This window comes from Oryx dammah, unplaced genomic scaffold (genome assembly GCF_014754425.2).
Source record: "Oryx dammah isolate SB20612 unplaced genomic scaffold, SCBI_Odam_1.1 HiC_scaffold_21, whole genome shotgun sequence".
Taxonomy (NCBI): Eukaryota; Metazoa; Chordata; class Mammalia; order Artiodactyla; family Bovidae; genus Oryx; species Oryx dammah.
The window spans coordinates 68,212,063-68,232,933 of NW_024070205.1; the positions used below are offsets into that span (position 1 = coordinate 68,212,063).

Consider the following 20,871-nt stretch of genomic DNA (forward strand, 5'->3'; position numbering starts at 1 on the left):
TATTTCATGTAGTCTACTTAACATGTATTTTATAATAATTTTGTATTGATGTCATGACTGATATTAATCAATATATGAGAACAAATCGTGTTACATCTCAATTTTTTTTACGAGCACAAAGTCAAAAATATATTTATACGCTTTCTGAAAGCATATACATTGGCGCTAAACAAGATGATAATGTGTAAAATAGTATTTTTAAGTAATTATTTCAGACATCTCAGTATGGAAATGGGAGCATTTTCTTTTATTCTTAACCATGTTTTTATTCTGAGTTAGATCCCAGCAGGTGGAACTGATTGCTCTCTTCCAATGATCTGGGCTCAAAAGACAAATACAGCTGCCGATGTCTTCATTGTATTCACTGATAACGAGACCTTTGCTGGAAGTGTCCATCCTGCTATCGCTCTGAGGGAATATCGAAAGGTAAAGCAAAGTCTAATATTCTTTCTCACCCCAAACAAGATTCAGTTCTAAAACAGTCAATATATATATATTTTTTAATGATACTGAAAGTAGTTGTGTACCTTTGTAAAAGGAATACGACTCTAGTTCTGGACTCAACAGTACTTGAAATGAGGAAGTACTGAGTACACTTATATAATTTATTTCAACCAGTTCCAGATGTACACATTTTAATATCCTTTGCAAACAGTATTTTCAGTAATAATCAAAATTTTTTGAAATTTAACCATAAATTTTTTAATGATTCAACATCACTTCTGAGTTTTGCTAAGAACTACATAAATGTAAAGCAAATCTATAATATAATGTGTGCTTTAAGTGTTATGAGTATTTCTGAGTTCCAGTCAGTGTTCTGCAGTTGAACTTTGTGGAACGAGGGAATTGTTCTGTATCTGCACTATCCAGTATGGAATCTGCTAGTCAGGTGAGAATGTGGAGCTCTTGAATTGTGTGGCAGGTGTGACTGGAAGTAGAACTAGAACTTGATAAAGAGCAGTGGCTCTCCAAGTGTGGTTTCCTTTTCTTAGCATCCCCTGGGACCTTGTTAGAAATGCATGTTCCTGGAGCCCCTGGGAGACCTGCTGAGTCAGGACCTCTGGGGATGGGACTGTGTGTTAACAAGTCTTTCTGGGGATTCTCGTGTGTGCTTAAGAACAAGTGAGAATGGAACTCAGAGTCAAGAAGCCTGGGTTCTGAGTCCTGGGTCTTTCTCTTTATACTAGCTGTGGACCCAAGTGTATTTACCTGATACATGTCATAATAGTGTATCACTGCTGTGGTATGTCCCATGTTGGTTAAAAGTACTACTTACCTTCCAGGGTTGTTATAACAATTGTTACTCTTTAGTTGCTAAGTCATGGCCGACTCTTTTGTGATTCCTTGGACTGTCCTCCTCCAGACTCCTCTGTCCGTGGGATTTCCAGGCAAGAATACTGGAGTGGGTTGCCATTTCCTTCTCCAGAGGATCTTCCTCACCTAGGGATCAAACCCTTGTCGCCTGCACTGGCAGATGGATTCTTTACCACAGAGTCACCAGAGAAGCCCTCGTTTTACAGTTAACATTAGATCAGTCGTCTAAAGAGCTCATGGTATCTGACATAGTGCACACTCAATGATTGTTGCTGCTGCTAAGTCGCTTCAGTCGTATCGCGACGCCATAGATGGCAGCCCACCAGGCTCCCCCATCCCTGGGATTCTCCAGGCAAGAACACTGGAGTGGGTTGCCATTTCCTTCTCCAGTGCATGAAAGTGAAAAGTGAAAGTGAAGTTGCTCAGTCGTGTCCGACTCTTAGCGACCCCATGGACTGCAGCCCACCAGGCTCCTCCGTCCATGGGATTTTCCAGGCAAGAGTACTGGAGTGGGGTGCCATTGCCTTCTCCCAGTGATTGTTAGTCTTTCTCAAAAACTCAAGTATTGTAGCCTTAAATCATAGCTGCAGAGAACAAATCATTACATTGAAATTATAGTTACGACATTTATATATGTCATACATAGCAATGTCATAGAACAAAAATTGATAACCCCGGGAACTGTTTTCCTTATTTGTACCCATACATACTGCCCCAGTGTATGATGTGCTGGTAATAATGTCTGATGTCTCTGAATATTCTGACAGGTTTCATGAGTACAGAGTCCCTGTGCTGCTCAGGAATGTATTTTGTGTCCATAAAATGAGTAATAACATTCAGCAGAGAAGCAGGAATTTCAGGCAGGTTGTTCACATGTTTAATTTTCTATACTTCTAAAGATCACATTCTCTTCTGAAGTCTTCTGGCCCCAGAAGATTGACAGATTTTCTGGAGGAAAAACAAATTGGCTTTGTAATGAAAAGCTGTGATAGAATTTAAAATGTTTTGATTTTGGAGGTTGTTTTTGCTTATTAAGATACTATTTTTTAAATATTTTTTATCTTTTCCTACAGAATATGGATATTCCAGCTAAATTGATTGTTTGTGGAATGACATCAAGTGGCTTTACCATTGCAGACCCAGATGATAGAGGCATGCTGGACATGTGTGGCTTTGATACTGGAGCTCTGGATGTGATTCGAAGTTTCACATTAGATATGATTTAACCATAAGCACCAGCACAATCTAAGAGGTCCACTTCCATCAGTGATCTCGCTAAAAACCAACAGCTACTTCCCAGCTAATCTTAATCCACTGAAAGAAGTCAGACAGTGGTACAGTATGTGCGTAATGGAAAGGTTACCTTACCAAAAAAAAGAAGGAACAATAAGATGAGCCCAAAATTCTTTCTACTAAACTAGCTTTTGGGAAATAGCTTCAGAGTACACTGTAGCCCCCTCTACCTAACAGAGAACTTCTTGTTGAGATACTGTAAAATAGTCAAACAGTTCTGCTTTGGTGAATGATCACATTTGTACTTAAAAGAAGTGAGAGCCAAAAGTGTAAGTAGTCCTATATCATGTCATTTGTTTGAGAAATGCCTTTAAGTTTTCTTAAATGTTTTCATTGGTAAAGGACAGCTTTGATAACGTCCAAATACTCTGAAATGCACTGGACCATGTACTGTGATTGATTATGAAACTCCTTGTAAATTTTTATACCAAGGGGATAAAACAACCACCAAGACATTTGCTTATGAATGAGTTTTACAAATTGCTTTAACAGTTTTCACCATCTCATAAATAGCAGCATTCTCCGTCAGTGAAAAAGATACTCTGTTTCTGAGGGTTAATTTACATTTACAAGATTGTTTACCATTAACCAGAAACATAATGGAAACCTTTGAGAAGAGATACTGAAGTTTGTGTCAGCTGAGGAAGTCTATTTTGGTTTTTTTGTTTGTTTATTGCTGTGAGGGGCATGATTTGTTGGTTTCCTATGGCTTTTACCAACATAGCCACGTGTAGGGACACATTTTTTCATATTCACAAATGAAAACATAAGATGTTTCAAGCATTTAACTTCCCCTACTCATAATCTGAAAAATATGACAGACAAAATCTCAGCTATAACCATAATCTGGTTATACCTTACTTTAAAATATTTTACCTTACTTTAAAATTTTGTTTTAATTATTTTTAATTACTTCTTTAGCCAATTATAAATGGGTTTTAGATATTTCTAATTGTAAACATGTTGGCATCCTCTTCTCTTTGTCTACTATTCATTTGTGGCAAAATATTCTTTTTTGATAGTGTAAAAAAAAAGCAAGCTAGGTCTTTCAGGTTTGAAAGGCAATTTTTGAGTGGCATATTACCACTAACCAGTCTATAGGAAATTAAATTTTTCTTATTTGTGTATATTAAACTTCCTATTCATTATAAAGTGCATTATTTCCTTGAGCAAATATCCCTTCTGTGTGGGGAGCTTTAAGCTGTTGAAATGCCAATATATTTGTTCATAATTATATCATGGTTGTCTAAGATAATGTGGACATAAAACTTTAGTTTTTATGTATTGTTCTTTAAATGTATTTAAAGATTTACTGGGGATTTTTAAAGCCTTCTCACTATGAAAAGTCAAACAATAAGTGTAAATCACAGACTTGTGTGCTTGGGGGTTAGAGATTTTATGTTAGGGGGCAGAAGGATTAAGTAATGTTAGAATTTGTATATTTTCTTCTGTTTCATGAGAAATTTGGGCTCTGGGAGTGATAAGAAAATGTCCCTTTCAAACTTATTTGACATATTTATACTGGGTTTATCTGATATGTAGCCATTCCTTCAAGGCAACTGGTAGCAATTTGTAAACATTGTGATTTACCTGAGATTTTGGTCAACAAAGCTAGTGGCATCACTACCCAACACCCACAAAATACATCGCTTCTGGTATCTTTGGTTTTTTTACCTTCTGTCAGGCATTAGATTTGAAATGATAGCTACTTTGATACATTAAAATATTATGCTTAGATTGAATTTAAAGCTTAACCTAATAGAATTATGTAATCATACTTGAATTCATTACATAAACCCAAGGTCTTCTTAAATTAAAAATTATAACATGATCTAACTTCTTATTCCTAATAGAAATATTAAGTGGAATATAATATAAACGCTTATTTCCTTGGTTAAATACTGTTTCTACATTGTTTTTAGGCAGAATATTCAGGAACTAATATTAATCAATCCGTGAGAGAAGTAAGATTAGCTGTGACCTTTTTGAAGTCACATAGAAAAGTCTATTAAATGTTAAGATTTGAGAAAGAAAACTAAAGACCACCACACAAGGTAGCTTATTTCAAATATGGAGCTTTAGAGCTGGAAATAACCTTAGAAATGTAAAAGGTAATTTTTTTTACTTAGGCTAGGAACCCGAGGTCCGAGAGAGTGTGACACTAGAGCCCTAGATCTAGAAACGGCCTCCTCATTCTCATCCCAGTGCTCATTTCCCCACAGAATGGGAAGACATATACTTACAAGAGTAAGGCATAAAATAGGATTATTCAAGACTTTTATCTTTTTAGGTATTAGGAAATAATTAATGTATATACATGATTGCTTTAGGAGTAGAAAAACAGAGAAGTTGTAAACGTATACTTTTGTAGTTCATAGTGACCCTCAAGCACAATTAATATCTTAATAACCTGTTGCTATATAACATAGTCATATAGAAAAAATAAAAACTTTTACCTCATTATGAATAAAATATTCTCAAGTAATAAAGAAGTTTTATTTTCTGAATTACTTTTAGCATTACTGCTGATTAGGAAAATGTTGCTTTTAAAAAAACAACCCTAAGAAAAATAAATTTTATGTCCCAGAAAATACGTAAATATTTTCAGGATATAGTTTTAATTAGTAAAAACAAAAACTAATCTTATAATCCTACCCTTTCCTTGTTAGTTGAAATTTCTAGGAAATTCCACTTAGGAACACTGTCTTGTATTGTTTAGTTTAGTGATCATCTTATGGGAATATTGGTGAGGAAAATGCTCAGTGAACAGGATGTACTGTCATCTCCCTGGAGCCTCTTTCACTCTAACTTACTGTGTGACTGGAGACAACCAGTTTAACCTGTGTGATTCAATTTTGCTATCCTTAAAAAGTACCATATCTGATCCTTGGATCATAGAAGAATCAATTTATATCTGTATAAAAGTCAAAATTGGGAAGAGGGCTTGCAATACAAATTAGAACTTCTTTAAAATTAAAACTTTTAATAGGGTATATGTTTTGAAAGATAAGATGTTTTAGAAAAACAGCTCATTAAGCTGAGTAATTTTTTTAAACACTTCCTGTTCTGAATGGGAAATGTCATCATTCTCTGATAAGAGAAAGTAGTAATATATTCCAAGTCTAAGATCCCATTAAAAAACAAACTCATACTCTAAATAAGAAGATGGTCTTAGAAACATTTGCATAACCTTTTAAATAATAGGTAAATCTATAAATGATAGAATATCAGTTAATCAGGCTTTTTTTCTGCAAAGCAATTTAAAGTTATTTGGGAAATTTAGTTATTCAGGATTTCTTGTGAGGATCTGACAGTTAAGTGAGAAACGTCTTTAGAAGCACAATAAAGCTACATCTAAACGATAAAGGAAAATAATTGTGATCACTTATTGGACTTATTTTAATTTGACTTAAAGGTACCTACACATTTCTCAATAAGGCCCTTACAGTAAGTAATCAAAAATGAAAAATTCTAGTCTTGTCTACCACAGACATGGGTGATTTTGTTAAGGCGATAAACCCCTTTAGAGAAATGTCAGATAGCTGCAACGGGAGCATGCACAAGGGAGAATTAGGAAAAAACGGTAAGTCGAACTAGTTAGGTGTACTTACTGTATGCATTTAATCTAGTATATCCATATACCTGCTCCCTAGCCCCTTATTTGTTGAAAGATTACTTCTATACCTTTTTTCTTTTTCCTTTTTTTTCATTTAAAATTCCTTTCTTCTGACATTTTGGTCTGTTGTTTTCTACTCCTGCTCTACCTGAGTAATAACGTGAATGACAAGAAAGTCACCTGTATTAGGTTTGGGATACATCTTTTGCAGATTGCTTTTTGTTCCACATTGAGTTAAGGTCACATTTTTTTTCAAATTAATAACAGGCATGTCTCCTAGAACAATAATCAAATTGATAAATTCTCTTCCCAATCAAGTTAACTTGTATAACTTTTATATAAGCTGTACGCAGAAATTTTGTGGCCTTTTGAGTAGGGTTAGTTATTCAGCCTTTGTTTGCAATTATAAGTGTACCTGGCTCTTAGAAAAAGCACTCTTTGAAAAATAAATAACTGGATACTCTCAGAAAGTAGCACATCTCAGTGCTCATATTTCCATAATTATAAAGACTACCCACAAATTCTTTGGTCTACCAAGTACTTGACGATGCTTCTATATACATGGCTTGTAGTATAAAAGGTCTTATAAATAAGACTTGTATTCACATTGAACATATTTTTACTTGGTAAGTGTTTTATTTACTTTTGAAAAATTATTATGATGTTTATTTAAAAATTAATCCTATGGTAGTATTTTTCATGTAGAAAACTAATAATTAAAAAAAAGAAAACTAATAATGTAGGTAAACTTAACTGTTTGAATAGAAATTATAATAAATGACACATTTTCCTAAACTCTGAAAATACCAAATTATATGGGAAATCGGTAAAAAGAAACATAAATTTAGGAGATATGTTACAGAATTCTGACTGAAATTAATGTGATTATTTTCAATGAGAATTAATTTTGTAAATACAATGAAAACATATAAAAGATTTCTGAGCCTAAGAAAATTTTTCTGTTTGCTTCTATTTAATTTAGTCCCGCCATGTTATAGTAATTTTATGAACAGAAGTGAAAATATTTCATTTTCAAATATATTTAAATTTTTCTGCTTTTAGAAGCTATCAGAATCTCTACATGAACAAAAGAAATAGTAAGTTAGATACGTTTCAGTTAATGAACACTTGGATTGTTAAGGGTAGTAAATGGGGTTAAAGCCTTGCTATTTTATGTATCATTACCACATAATTGATGGACCATTATATCAATACAATCATTGTATTGAAACCTCTGTTTAAATGGCTTATTAAGCTAAACTGTTTAGAATCCATACACAGCCAAATCAAAGATATTATATAATTAATGAATAGTAACCGAGAAAAAATATTTTTGTTGCACTGCTAAAGATGGACTGCATGTAATTTGGAATGATGTGACTAGACATAACTTGTAATGCATCTGAATTATATTTTCCTCCTTTTATTGTCAGCTTCTGATAATGAAGAAATTCTCCTAAGGGATGAGATATATGAAATCAGCTTTAAAAAAATTGGCTGGGGAAGAACTGTTATAATCTAGTTATAAAATCTCCATTTTCTTTATATAAAGGCTTTGATTTCCGTATTTGACCACTCAGTATTTAAATTATACAGACTAATGCCTGCATAGAGTAAAACTGAAGTATATAAGAGCCTTAAAGTGAAAAAATGAACCTTCTGACTGCCTTAAAATATGACTAGCTCTCTAACACAGGCATACATACTTTGCTTAGGGTCTGTTCATTAAGTAATGCCTTAACAGTGTCAGTATTTCTAAAGTATAGAACTTGAGGTTCTTTTACAGCTTTCTCTTTTACATAAAGAATGGAAATTTAACAAGTTTTAAATCTGATTGTACATTAGTTGTTTAAGCACCCATTAACAGGATAATCTAGGACACTGATGTGTTATACATACATGACTGTTAACATCAGTAATACCTTGTGACAGTTTAAGGTTTTTTATTGTTTTGTATAACAAATTATCCAAGAAGCTGGACTCTATGTAACATGATCTCCAAGGACCAAGCTGCATATTTAAACACTCTGAGTGAAAAATAAAGTTGTACAGTTCCAAAAATGATTAATTTTTTAAGGGAATTTTTCAAGACAAAAGTCAAATATATTCTTTCAAGCCTACCAGCAATTCATTCAAAGAAGTGAATACAATTGTAAACAGTTGTAATAAGAAGTATCCAGGCCAGTGATGTTTAATTACATTCACATTTTTACATTCACTTTGCCTTTTAAAGCAGGAATATTTTATAAAAATGAGAGAAAACTTTAAATTGTCAAGCTGGTGCTTTAAAGTATATAAAGTCTGATTTATAACACATTCCATTTCAAAGGAAAAGGACCCTGAAAGGAGGGGCGGGGGTTTCCTAGATCAGTTGATAAACTCACTGATACTCTGTTGAGTCTTCCAAGTCATCACTGTAAATAACACATCTAACAATGTAATTCTGGTGTTTTCTGATAGAAAAATGGATGAAACACTAATGTACGAAATTTATTTCATGACAAAATAGTTTCTACCAATACTGTGAAATCTGGACTCTCCTGTGTAGCCCTGCAAAACCCATACTGGATACATCATTTCAGACATCGAGTGCAGGCGGGCACAGTGTGAACTGTTTCTGGTCACTTGTATTATTGTAAGTTTGATAGAGGTACCAAATAAACTCTATGCACATCAAGTATTTGTCTTTTTATTTCTTGAAAGAAGAATTTTAAGGTTATTATGTGCCTTGTAGGAAGCTTCCAGGTGGCACTAGTGGTAAAGAACCCGCCTGTCAGTGCAGGTTAGACATAAGAGACGCAGGTTCAATGGAAGATCCCCTGGAGGAGGGCGCAGCAACCCACTCCAGTATTCTTGCCTGGAGAATCCCATGGACAGAGAAGCCTGGCAGGCTGCAGTCCATAGGGCCACAGAGTGGGACATGACTGAAGTGACTTAGCATGCATGGCTTACAGGAAGTAAGGCTCTTGGCCTTACATTTTATAACCTTACAGTATTTGAATACTCAATCTTATAATAGTTGAATAAAATGAAATTAAGGTTTGATCATTAATACTGGTCTTGAAATGTCTCAATGTTTATTTAAAATATGTGCTTGAGGATTCTTTTCAATAGGTATTATAGAATCAAAACTACATTTAATAAAAATATACATTTTTTAAAGAGTTTAAAACAAGATTCTTTTGTGGGAAAAAAATTTATTCAAAGTTGCCTTTGGGAGGAACGAAAGGATAAATTAGGAATTTGAGATTAACATATACACACTACTATATATAAAGTAGTTAACTAAGAAGACCTACTGTATAGCACAGGGAACTACTAAATACTGTGAAATAACCTATAAGGGAAAAGAATCTGAAAAAGTATATATACACACATGCACACATGTATAATAGGTATATAATCTGTAACTGAATCACGTTGCTTTATACCTGAAACTAACAAAACACTGGAAAGCAACAATGAACTACAAAATTTTAAAAAATAGAAAATAAAAGTTGCCTTTGGGAAAAGGTAACACCAAAACTCAACTACGCAAATAAAAATATTCTAAGTGCCAATTTACAGAGATTTCTCTGAATTCCCATCAAACGTTCATATTAAAAGTTCTAAGAAAAACAAATAAAAGTTCTAAGATCTCAGCCATAGGAATTGAAGAGAACATATGAATTGAAGCTACATATGAATATACCCACCAAAACTTTATAAACATTCATTTGATATTAGAGTTCTCCATTTAAAGATGGCAGTGAACAGCTGAATGGAGAAAGGAAGATCACAAACTATAGCTGACCCTTGGAACGTGGGTTTGAACTGTGTGGGTCCACTCAGACATGGATTTTTTTCAGTAATAAATACTGCAGTACTAGACAGTCTGTAACTGGATGAATCTGAGGGTGTGGAGGACTGATTCTAAATTACACTTGGATTTTCAAGGTGGTATTCGGAGCCCCAGTCCCTGCCTTGTTCAGGAATCAACTGTAAATATTTCCTCACAGATGAGCAAAACTAAACTTTATTTTAAACCTTAATTAGGAAACTTGCCTTAAAAAAAAATTGTTCAAATAGTATTTTTTTTTTTAGTATTAGTAAACAGTGAAACTCAAATATATTTTAAAAATCCCTTTTTTCCCAGCAGCTTTTCAGCTTCCCAGTTAAATTTTTTGGCAATTCATGTCTAAGTTGATTAGTGGTAAAAGTGAGGAGGGGAAAACTGCCTGTTTTTTAAAAAATATTAAACAGTTAGTCTTTCAGATCTTAAAAGTCAAAGACACCAAAAAAAAGATCATACTTTTTCTTAAACAGATCACCATTTTCTTTCTAACCTATGATTCTGGAAAGAAAGTACAGCTGCCAAAACCTAGTTTTGCCTTAGATTTATATTAAGACTTTTATCCAGCTATAATTTATGGTGTTATGGACTGAATGTGTCTCCCCCAAATTTATGTTGAAAGCCTCATTCCCAGTAACAATTACGCTTTTTTTTTTACTGAAAACTTAACGTCCCCCCACCCAAAAGTCTTTCTGTTAATCCTCCGCTTGGTAACAAGTCCCTGCATAATCAGACGAAGGTTCTTGGTCATCTGGGACTGGCATGTCACCTGGCAGCTGCTTAGACCCACAGGACTGTCCCTTGCAGCACTCACTTTGGATGCTGGTCTGTCCAGGTTGTCACCTATTATCTGCTCCTTCAGTTTTAAATATCTTTTTTACTGAAAATTGGCAAATAAGATGTTTCCACAGTGATTTATTGTTCATTATTTTTACAACCTTTTCATGAAGATAATTCATACATTTAAAACACCTTCAAATATTTAAAAGACATTATCAGGCAATATCATTTTAAATATGTAGTGACATTACTAGCAAAGTTATATGCACTTACTAAAGTTCTTCCCTCTTACTTTTTTTTAAATGACACTGGTGAACTAGTGGAAGCAATTTCCCTTCTTTGTGAAGCCTATGAGTGTCAGTTGCACCTCCAATAAAAGTTCCATTGACAAATATTCGTGGTACCTGTTGGATAAACAAAAGTTTAGATGTCACCCTGGGTGTCAGAAGTATAAAGCCATTCACTGGATCCTAATACATGCTACTCTGTGGGTGCTTTTATGGACAAAGCACCATATAAAGCTCTTTGATAATTACCTATTTAAAATTTTCAACCCTTTAGGTGGGGCTTCCCTGGTTAGCTCAGTGGTAAAGAATCCATCTGCCGATGCAGGAGACAGGTTCAATTCCGGGGTCGGGAAGATCCCCTGGAGAAGGAAATGGCAACCCACTCCAGTATTCTTGCCTGGAAAATCCTGGCTGCAGCCCGTGGGCTCACAAAGAAGTCAGACTTAGCGTCTAAACAACAACCTTTCAGGTGGGTACTATTTTTTAGTCTTATTTTGGAGGCAAAGGAGGCACAGGAACTTGGCCAAGATCACAAAGTGACAGAACTGGGGTTTAAACCCAGGACAAACTGACTCTCAATCCCTTTCTCCTCATCACTTTGGCATATAAAAGGCAAAGCAATCAGCAATCTCTAATGATTAATAATGTTTAAGTGGTTCTTACCACTGTTTACTAAAGGGGAAGAGTACATTATGAACTGCTTAACAAGCACATATAAATAGGAAAATGGCACATATAAACAGGAAGGAAAAACAATGTTGCCATTATTTTTCTTTTTTGTTCCTTTGGGTTTTTTTTTTTTTTTTGCCACACCATGCAGCATGCAGGATCTTAATTCTGCCTGGCCAGGGATCCAGTCCCCTACAGTGGAAGCTCAGAGTCCTGACTACTGGACAACCATGGAATTTCCTCTATTATTATGGGAAAATCCTCAGATTTTCAAGAATCTAAAAACATGGAGCCCGAAAGCACTCTTATTAGTACAGAAAATGAAGCACCCTTGATCTGCACTGTTCAAATGAGGAAAGAAGAATTCTTTCATCTTGAAAAAGTCCCAGGAGGATGTCAACCATTTATAGACCACCACTCACGGCAACACCATTACCCCACCCATTTCACACACACACACACACACACACACATGCGGTAAAAATTTTTTAAAAATAGAACTCTGTTGTTTCCTGGTCTATGAATCTGTTCCAAGATCCACCATTTCTTTATCAATTCAGATTCTCAAAGTATGTCTGGCTCACTTTTCCCTACACAAGGACACAGGCCCAAGGTGACCTAGCTCACCACCCACTTTGGGGCAAAGCAATACAGGGAATGGACTCACAGTTCTTTCACCAGTCATTTTGTGAAGAGCGTCTTGAAACTGACTTCCATATTCAAGCATGTCCAATTCCACCACTTTATAGTTAACATTCATGTCATGGAAAAGGTTTTTTGCCATCGTACAGTAAGAACAGGATGTTTTGGAGAAAATCACCACACAATTATTAGAAATGGTCTCCTGAAGAAAAACAAAAAGATCATTTTAATTCTAGACATTTCCTCTCAGAAAGGAATCATGATACAGGAGATATATGATATAGTAGGAAGGGTATGGATTTTGGAGCCTCACAATTCAGGGCTCAGACTCAGCCTATGTCATCTAATTCTCATCTGTAGATTGAAGACAAAGGAACATTATTAGGGAAAAGGGATGTGATGGGTGGAAAGTGTTGGCACAGAGTAATAACGCATGTAATCACCGCCAATTCATAGACAACAGACTCTTCTGTGTGCCAACACGATCCTCAACACTTTACCTTCACTAGTTCACTTAAACCTCACTACAATCCTGAGATAGGTCTTTATCATCGCTTCCACTTCATACATGAGGAAACTGAGGCAGAGAAGAGGGTAAATAACTTACCCCTGGTCCTCAGCTCATAAGTGGGTGAGCTGAGATTTGAACCCGCACAAGTCTGAGTCCACAGCCCAGATACTTAATGTCTTGTCATACTACTTCTCAAATATTCAGGTGTTCAGGAGTTAACTCCTTACTTAACTGTCTCTTAAAAAAATTTTTTTTTTTTTTACCATCTTAACCATTCTTTGCTTTTTTTTTTGGCTGAACCACACAGCTTATGGGGTCTTAGCTCCCCAACCAGGAATGAACCCATGTCCCTGGCAGTGAAAGCCTGAAGTCCTAACCACTGGACCACTGGAGAATTCCCTTCTTTGCTTTTTTTTTAACATTGAAATATAACTGCTGCTGCTGCTAAGTCGCATCAGTTGTGTCCGACTCTCTGCGACCCCATAGACTCCCCCGTCCCTGGGATTCTCCAGGCAACAACACTGGAGTGGGTTGCCAGTTTCTTCTCCAGAAATATAACTGACTTACATTATTATATTAGTTTCAGGTGTATAGCATGGTGATTTGGTATTTTTATATTTTACAAAATGATCAACCCACTTCCTTACCATTCAATGGTGAAAAATGACGTACACATGCATGCTGAGTCGCTTCAGCTATGTCTGAGTCTTTGCAAACCTTTGGACTGTAACCTGCCAGGCTGCTCTGTCCGTGGGATACTAGAGTGGGTTGCCATGCCCTTCTCCAGGGGATCTTCCTGACCCAGGGATCAAACCCATGTATCTTACATTTCCTGCATTGGCAAGCAGGTTCTTTACCACTAGTGACACCTGAAGCCCCAGTGATGTATGATTTCTCTTCAAAATCTAAGGCTTTCAAGGATCCAGGTATACACAATAGTTTTTCCCTTCAACTTCCACTCCTTCCTTGTATATCTTTATAGTAAAAAAAAAAAAAAAAAAAACTGTCATCACTGTTTTGATAAGATATTCCCCAGTGTTCATTGTTCCTGGAAAAGCTACTTCCAGACATGCTGACTCAGTGGGTCTGAGGCAGAGGTCAGAAACTATTTCTGAAAAACATTCCCGACAATTCTAACATCAGCCTGGAAGCTATATTAGCCTTGGAAGCTATCCTGCCTGCCTTCGTCACCAAGACCCCGAGGCTTCTCTGTGCATCTGTGTCACAACTTCACGGGTGAAGTTTGTTGAGCTCTGTGCATGTCAATGCCCAGGTCCTTCGGGAATTTCTGAATGGACAGATCTAGCATCTGCTAGGTTGTCCTAGTGCGAGTCATAAGCAGCACCTTCAAGGTGAAGGTCAAAAATCAGAGAGTAGGACAAAGTGGTTCAGAAGTTACATATGCCCTCGGGGGTCAGAAGGGTTCCAAGTCAGTGTCTGTTCAGTTGTTCAGTCACTAAGTCATGTTCAACTCTTTTGACCCCATGGACACCAGGCTTCCCTGAGTTGGCTCAAATTCTTATCCACTGAGTTGGTGATGCCATCCAACCACGTCATCCTGTCATCCCCTTCTCTCCTGCCCTCAGTCTTTCCCAGCATCAAGGTCTTTTCTAATGAGTTGGCTCCTCACATCAGGTGGTCAAAGTATTGAGCTTCGGCTTCAGTATCAGCCCTTCCAATGAATATTCAGGGTTGATTTCCTTTAGGACTGACTGGTTGGATCTCCTAGCTGTCCAAGGGACTCTCAAGAGTCTATGTGTATGCATGTCTATTTCCATGCTTCTCCTCTGCTCACTCTCAGTATTTACTACTACAGAAGTCTATCTCAGGGAGAGCTAGACAGGCCAGAGATATACTACTGAATCCATTTTACAGATGAGAAAACTGAGGTTGAGGACTTCACAGCACTGGGTGGGATTCCACCCACCCTGTTCCAAAACCAAAGCCAGTGCTCCTTCCTCACTGCCCTGCCTCAGGTTAGACACACCCGAGACCATAAATTTAGAGAGAGAGGCTGAAACATAGTAAAGTGAAAGTCGTTCAGTTGCATGTGACTCTTTGAGACCCCATGGACTGTAACCCACCAGGCTCCACTGTCCATGGGATTCTCCAGGCAAGAATACTGGAGTGAGTAGCCATTCCCTTCTCCAAAGGATCTTCCTGACCCAGGAATTGAACCTAGGTCTGCTGCATCATAGGCAGATTCTTTACCATCTGAGCCACCAGGGAAGCCCTGACAAATAGTGATGTAGAGATTCCTCGGTGATCAGTGCAAAGAAATAGGGGAAAACAACAGAATGGGAAGGACTAGAGATCTCTTCAAGAAAATTAGAGATACCAAAGGAACATTTCATGCAAAGATGGGCTCGATAAAGCACAGAAATGGTATGGACCTAACAGAAGCAGAAGATATGAAGAAGAGGTGGCAAGAATACACAGAACTATACAAAAAAGATCTTCGTGACCCAGATTACCATGATGGTGTGATGACTCACCTAGAGCCAGATATCCTAGAATGCAAAGTCAAGTAGGCCTTAAGAAGCATCACTATGAACAAAGCTAGTGGAGGTGATGGAATTCCAGTTGAGCTATTTCAAATCCTGTAAGATGATGCTGTGAAAATGCTGCACTCAATATGCCAGCAAATTTGGAAAACACCAGTGGCCACAGGACTGGAAAAGGTCACTTTTCATTCCAATCCCAAAGAAAGGCAATGCCAAAGAATGCGGAAACTACCACACAATTGCACTCATCTCACGTGCTAGCAAAGTAATGCTCAAAATTCTCCAAGCCAAGCTTCAACAGTATGTGAACCGTGAACTTCCAGATGTTCAAGCTGGTTTTAGAAAAGGCAGAGGAACCAGATATCAAATTGCCAACATCTGTTGGATCATAGAAAAAGCAAAGAGTTCCAGAAAAACATCAACTTCTGCTTTATTGACTCCACCAAAGCCTTTGACTGTGTGGGTCACAACAAACTGTGGAAAATTCTGAAACAGATGGGAATATCAGACCACCTGACCTGCCTCTTGAGAAATCTGTATGCAGGTCAAGAAGGAACATTTAGAACTGGACATGAAACAGCAGACTGGTTCCAAATAGGAAAAGGAGTACATCAAGGCTATATATTGTCACCCTGCTTATCTAACTTATATGCAGAGTACATCATGAGAAACACTGGGCTGGATGAAGCACAAGCTGGAATCAAGATTGCCGGGAGAAATATCAATAACCTCAGATATGCAGATGACACCACCCTTATGGTGAAAGTGAAAAAGAACTAAACAGCCTCTTGATGAAAGTGAAAGAGGACAGTGAAAAAGTTGGCTTAAAGCTCAACATTCAGAAAACTAAGATCATGGCATCTGGTCCCATCACTTTATGGCAAATAGATGGGGAAACAATGGAAACAGTGATAGACTTTATTTTGGGGGGCTCTAAAATCACTGCAGATGGTGACTGCAGCCATGAAATTAAAAGAAGCTTACTCCTTGGAAGAAAAGTTATGACCCACCTAGATAGTATATTAAAAAGCAGACATTACTTTGCCAACAAAGGTCCATCTAGTCAATGCTATGATTTTTCCAAGTAGTCATATATGGATGTGCGAGTTGGACTATAAAGAAAGCTGAGCACCGAAGAATTGATGCTTTTGAACTGTGGTGTTGGAGAAGACTCTTGAGAGTCCCTTGGACGGCAAGGAGATCCAACCAGTCCATCCTAAAGGAGATCAGTCCTAAATATTCATTGGAAGGACTGATGCTGAAGCTGAAATTCCAATACTTTGGCCAGCTGATTCAAAGAACTGACTCATTTGAAAAGACCCTGATGCTGGGAAAGATTGAAGGCTGGGAAAGGAAGAAGGGGATGACAGAGGATGAGATGGTTGGATGGCATCACCGACTCAATGGACATGAGTTTGAGCAAACTCTGGGGGTTGGTTATGGACAGGGAGGCCTGGCGTGCTGCAATCCATGAGGTTGCAAAGAGTCAGACACAACTGAGCGACTGAACTGAACTGAGAGATTCCAAACTGAGCAGAAACTCAGGATGATAGTGTCACAGTTTCTTGAACCTTCCTTCTCACATTTTCTCAACCCTGTCCTTACTAAATATTTCATGGTTTCATATTCTTTTTGTTTGTTTGTTTTTGGCCAAATTGCGAGGTGTTAGTTCCGTGACCAGAGATTGAACCTGTGCCCCCTGCAGTGGAAGCATGGAATCTTAACCACCGAAATGCCAGGGAAGTTCCTCATGGTTTCCTATTCTTATTTTAAAAGAAGCAATCCGTCACAACAGGTCTCCAACATTACTGTTATATTCAGCAGCTGTGAGTGAATATTTTTGTAGTCAAATAAACCAAAGGCAGAAATTGTTTGTGTGTAGTGGTGTTTGGTGGTGAGGGACAGAGAAATACGTATGTCCTGTAGGCCGCCGTCTATGGGTTCGCACAGAGTCGGACATGACTGAAGCGACTTAGCAGCAGCAGCAGTAGGCTACAGGGGTAGAAAAACATACACACAAGAGGAATTTCCTGAGGCAGACTTAACTGGGCTTTGCAGTTCAAGCAAGAGAAACACAAGAGAACACAGCAGTGCACAGTATCCTTGAGAGGATCAGTCACAGAGTAACTACTGCAAACTAGGTTCTATGTTTTAGAGAAACAGCTTCTCAGGGCAGAAACGAACAGTATGCCTGGCTAAGGCACCCTGACTGGTAACAACAGGAAACCTGAGGTGGGGGAGACGGAAAGAACAGTCAACCTCACAGACCCAACTTAGAGGAGCAAAGGCACCTTAAGAATAAATCTCATAGGGACTTCCCTGGAAGTTCAGTGGTGAGGATTCTGTGCTTCCACTGCAGACGGCACACGTTCAATCCCAGGTCGGGGAACTAAAATCCCACAGGCAATTTGGCACAGCCGAAAAAAGAATAAATCTCATAAATTTATTTATGAAAAAAAAAAAAAAAACTAAGAAAACGATCCAGAATTTCTTTGTATCATGCATGATTTTGATAGCAAATTTAAAAATATATTAACTTAGTAATTAATTTATTAGACTATATCAAGTTTGGATAAGCATATTAAATATGTATGACAATTCTATTTCCAACAAGGGGAGTTTTTTCCTACATGTCCCCCATCACTCACTTGGATCTGATTCACAGGAGCAGTTGCTGCGTTTCCCAAAGATGACGATGTGCTGTTCCCCATCCTAAAATGAATTTTAAAGAGCAGATGAGATCCATTCAGAGCAACCCAATATGCAAATATATAGCCAAACATATGAAAGAGAAAAGTTTTACTTGCTATCAGTACAAAATAGCATTGTCAAAGTATTTGTTTATTAATATCACAAAGGCCTGCATCCTTTACTATCTAGCTTTCAGGAAAGAAGATGGAGGTTAAAGGATGAAGGTGTGGACCTAAGTAGGAGCTTAGGTGGAATAACACATCAATCTATTTGTCTTATCAACTAAGAGAACACATCCTTTTCATCTCAGTTCCAACACTTAATTAGCATTCCCAAAGCACCTACTATTTGCATCTACTCTAGAAGCAGGAATTCTAGTAGACCTTCTAAGACCATATTTCCTTACGTACTAAGAGGAAGTGGAAGGTGTATTCTGAAACGTCACCCCTGCCAAAGAAAAGAGAAAGCTGCTGGAAGGCACTTTTCTCCAATTCCAGTCAAGAAAGTAAGTTGTAAAAAAAAAAGAAAAAGAAAGTAAGTTGTTCAATACAAGTTTCTCTTCTCCATTAATGAAGTAGCCACTAGCCATGCCACGTTTATGGAACACCTACTGTGTGCTGCTGCTGCTGCTAAGTCACTTCAGTCGTGTCCGACTCTGTGTGACCCCATAGACGGCAGCCCACCAGGCTCCCCCATCCCTGGGATTCTCCAGGCGAGAACACTGGAGTGGGTTGCCATTTCCTTCTCCAATGCATGAAAGTGAAAAGTGAAAGTGAAGTCGCTCAGTCGTGTCCGACTCCTAGCGACCCCATGGACCGCAGCCTACCAGGCTCCTCCATTCATGGGATTTTCCAGGCAAGAGTACTGGAGTGGGGTGCCATTGCCTTCTCCGTACTATGTGCTAAACGGCTGAAATGCCGAAGGGATAGTATCACTGTAAAAACACCACTGAACCTCCAGGACTTGTCAAATAGTTACACTATGTGATTGGCACCTTCTGGAGGGGGTTTCTAGTTTAGCAGAGAAGGTTAATCAAGGGGCTCCTCGAGTCTTGCAAAACTGGCAGAAGTTAACAGATCGAGGAGTTAGGAATAACGTCCCAGACAGAGGGATGGATGTACAGACAGGCGAGCTGGTAGGACAGCCCCGACCGGCCGCAGGGGAGTGAGGCGGGCAGAGAGGAAGCGGTCTCGCAACGCAGGCCTGGGGGCCGCGGGTATTCACCAACCTCGCTCGAGCCAGAGGCGACACCGTCCTACCTCGAAGACCTGGCCATTTGGTAGAAAGCGCCACTTCCACTTCCTGCCGCAGGAGCCAGATTTAGCAAATGAGAATGCAGATCGCTCGGTTAAATTAGAATTTCAGATAAACAGCGAGTAACTGTTTAGCCTACGTATGTTCCGTTCAATATCTGGAATATACTGAAGCCAAACCATTATTCGCTGTTTATTTGAAATACTAATTTATTAGGGCATCTTGTATTTTATCTAGTAACCGAGGAGAAGGGGAGGTTCAAGTCAGCAAGACTTAAGCTTGCGCAATCTGAAGATCACGTGGTCCCGAAATCGCCAAGAGCGCTTAAGGCACCTTCTCTCTCGGTCCCTTCCCGGCCTCCCGCTCTCCGAGGCGCCTCAGCGGTTCGATCGACTCGGGGCGTACCGGGCGCCCGAGAAGAAGCAGCCTCTGCCCACCGGTAGGTCCAGACCCCAGCGAGGCCGCACAGCCACGTCCAGCTCGTGCAGCTCGCAGAGCCGCTTACCCGGAGCCCGAAATTCCCGCTGGCCCTTCAAACCGACCCGCTGAGCTGCTCCTGACCGGGACGAGCCGAGTCCCCACCAGCGCTGCGCGGCGCCAGTACATGGTCTTAGTGCGGGGCCTCAGCGAGCAGAAGGACCAGCAACCGCGGCCCGGGAGATGCGAACTCCGCCCGCCGGCTCTGCCCTACCCGGCTGCCCCCGCCCACGCCAGTGGCCCCGCCCCACCGGGCTGCCACACCTCCACCGGTGGCCCCGCCCCTTTAGCCGGCCCCGCCTCCACCCTCGGATCTCGTCTCTTCACTTGGTTCCGCCCCCTTCCTCCCAGCCCCGCCCCGCCCGCGGCCCTCTCTCTACAGCCGGCCCCGCCTCCACCCGCCGATCCCGCTTCCTCACCCGGTTCCGCCCTCTTCTTCCCAGCCCCGCCTTTGTCTTCCGGCCCCACCTCCGCCTTGCCCTCGAAGAGCCCGCCTCCGCCCGCCGGCCCGGCCTCCGCTACCCGTCACGCCCCCTCCGGGCTGCCCTTGAGGCGCCGGTCTATTCTACGCGGCTGCCGGTTGTCCCTCACGCAGCCCGGGCGCTGGGTCTCGGCGAGTCCCGCCTACTAGGGGGCCGCTGTCGGAGTCCCAGCTGATGCCCTCACCTGCCCTTGTCCAGAGTTCTTCCAGGTCCCGCCCCTATGCTTTTTCGGATCGAGAACGCTCATAAAGGCTTACAGACACGTGCAGGCACTGCCTGGGCACTGTGGCCAACCTTCTGACGAAACGGAAAACAAAAAACAGTGAGTGTCAGACACGGAATCAAAATGCCTGGGATGTTTACATAGGATGGTAGCGTCAGCGCAACTTCCTGTCGGACTGGTCTTTGTGTTGATGAAATCAGAGCCTAAAGATGTCATCTCAAAATTAGGCCATTGATCGAGAACTCATAAATCAGGAATATTGGATTTTAGAAGAAAGTGATCCAATGTAGAACGTG

The 20,871-nt window shown here is 39.4% G+C and overlaps 2 protein-coding genes across 4 annotated transcripts in view; one reads left to right on the forward strand and one right to left on the reverse strand.

Annotated features, from left to right (window-relative positions):
- RO60 (Ro60, Y RNA binding protein) overlaps nt 1-8,900 on the forward strand; it is a 28,356-nt gene extending 19,456 nt beyond the window's left edge. Inside the window, exons 8-9 of the mRNA XM_040262892.1 lie at nt 280-426; nt 2,388-8,900. Coding sequence (XP_040118826.1) covers nt 280-426; nt 2,388-2,540 — 300 coding nt within the window. The 3' untranslated portion in view covers nt 2,541-8,900. The remainder of the gene's footprint in view (nt 1-279; nt 427-2,387) is intronic.
- On the reverse strand, nt 13-20,095 carry GLRX2 (glutaredoxin 2). Of its 3 annotated transcripts, none has more exons than XM_040262897.1 (5): nt 19,899-20,095; nt 18,097-18,160; nt 12,459-12,635; nt 11,128-11,239; nt 13-408 (listed from the first exon to the last, which is right to left on the reverse strand). In XM_040262897.1, the coding sequence occupies exons 1-5, from the start codon at nt 19,997-19,999 to the stop codon at nt 401-403; spliced, it is 462 nt and encodes a 153-aa protein (XP_040118831.1). In that variant the 5' UTR covers nt 20,000-20,095; the 3' UTR covers nt 13-400. The 3 variants fall into 3 exon arrangements, with proteins under 3 accessions (XP_040118831.1, XP_040118830.1, XP_040118829.1); XM_040262896.1 differs by having other exon boundaries at nt 11,105-11,239; XM_040262895.1 differs by lacking the exon at nt 13-408 and having other exon boundaries at nt 4,731-11,239.
- Nucleotides 20,096-20,871: the final 776 nt, after the last annotated feature.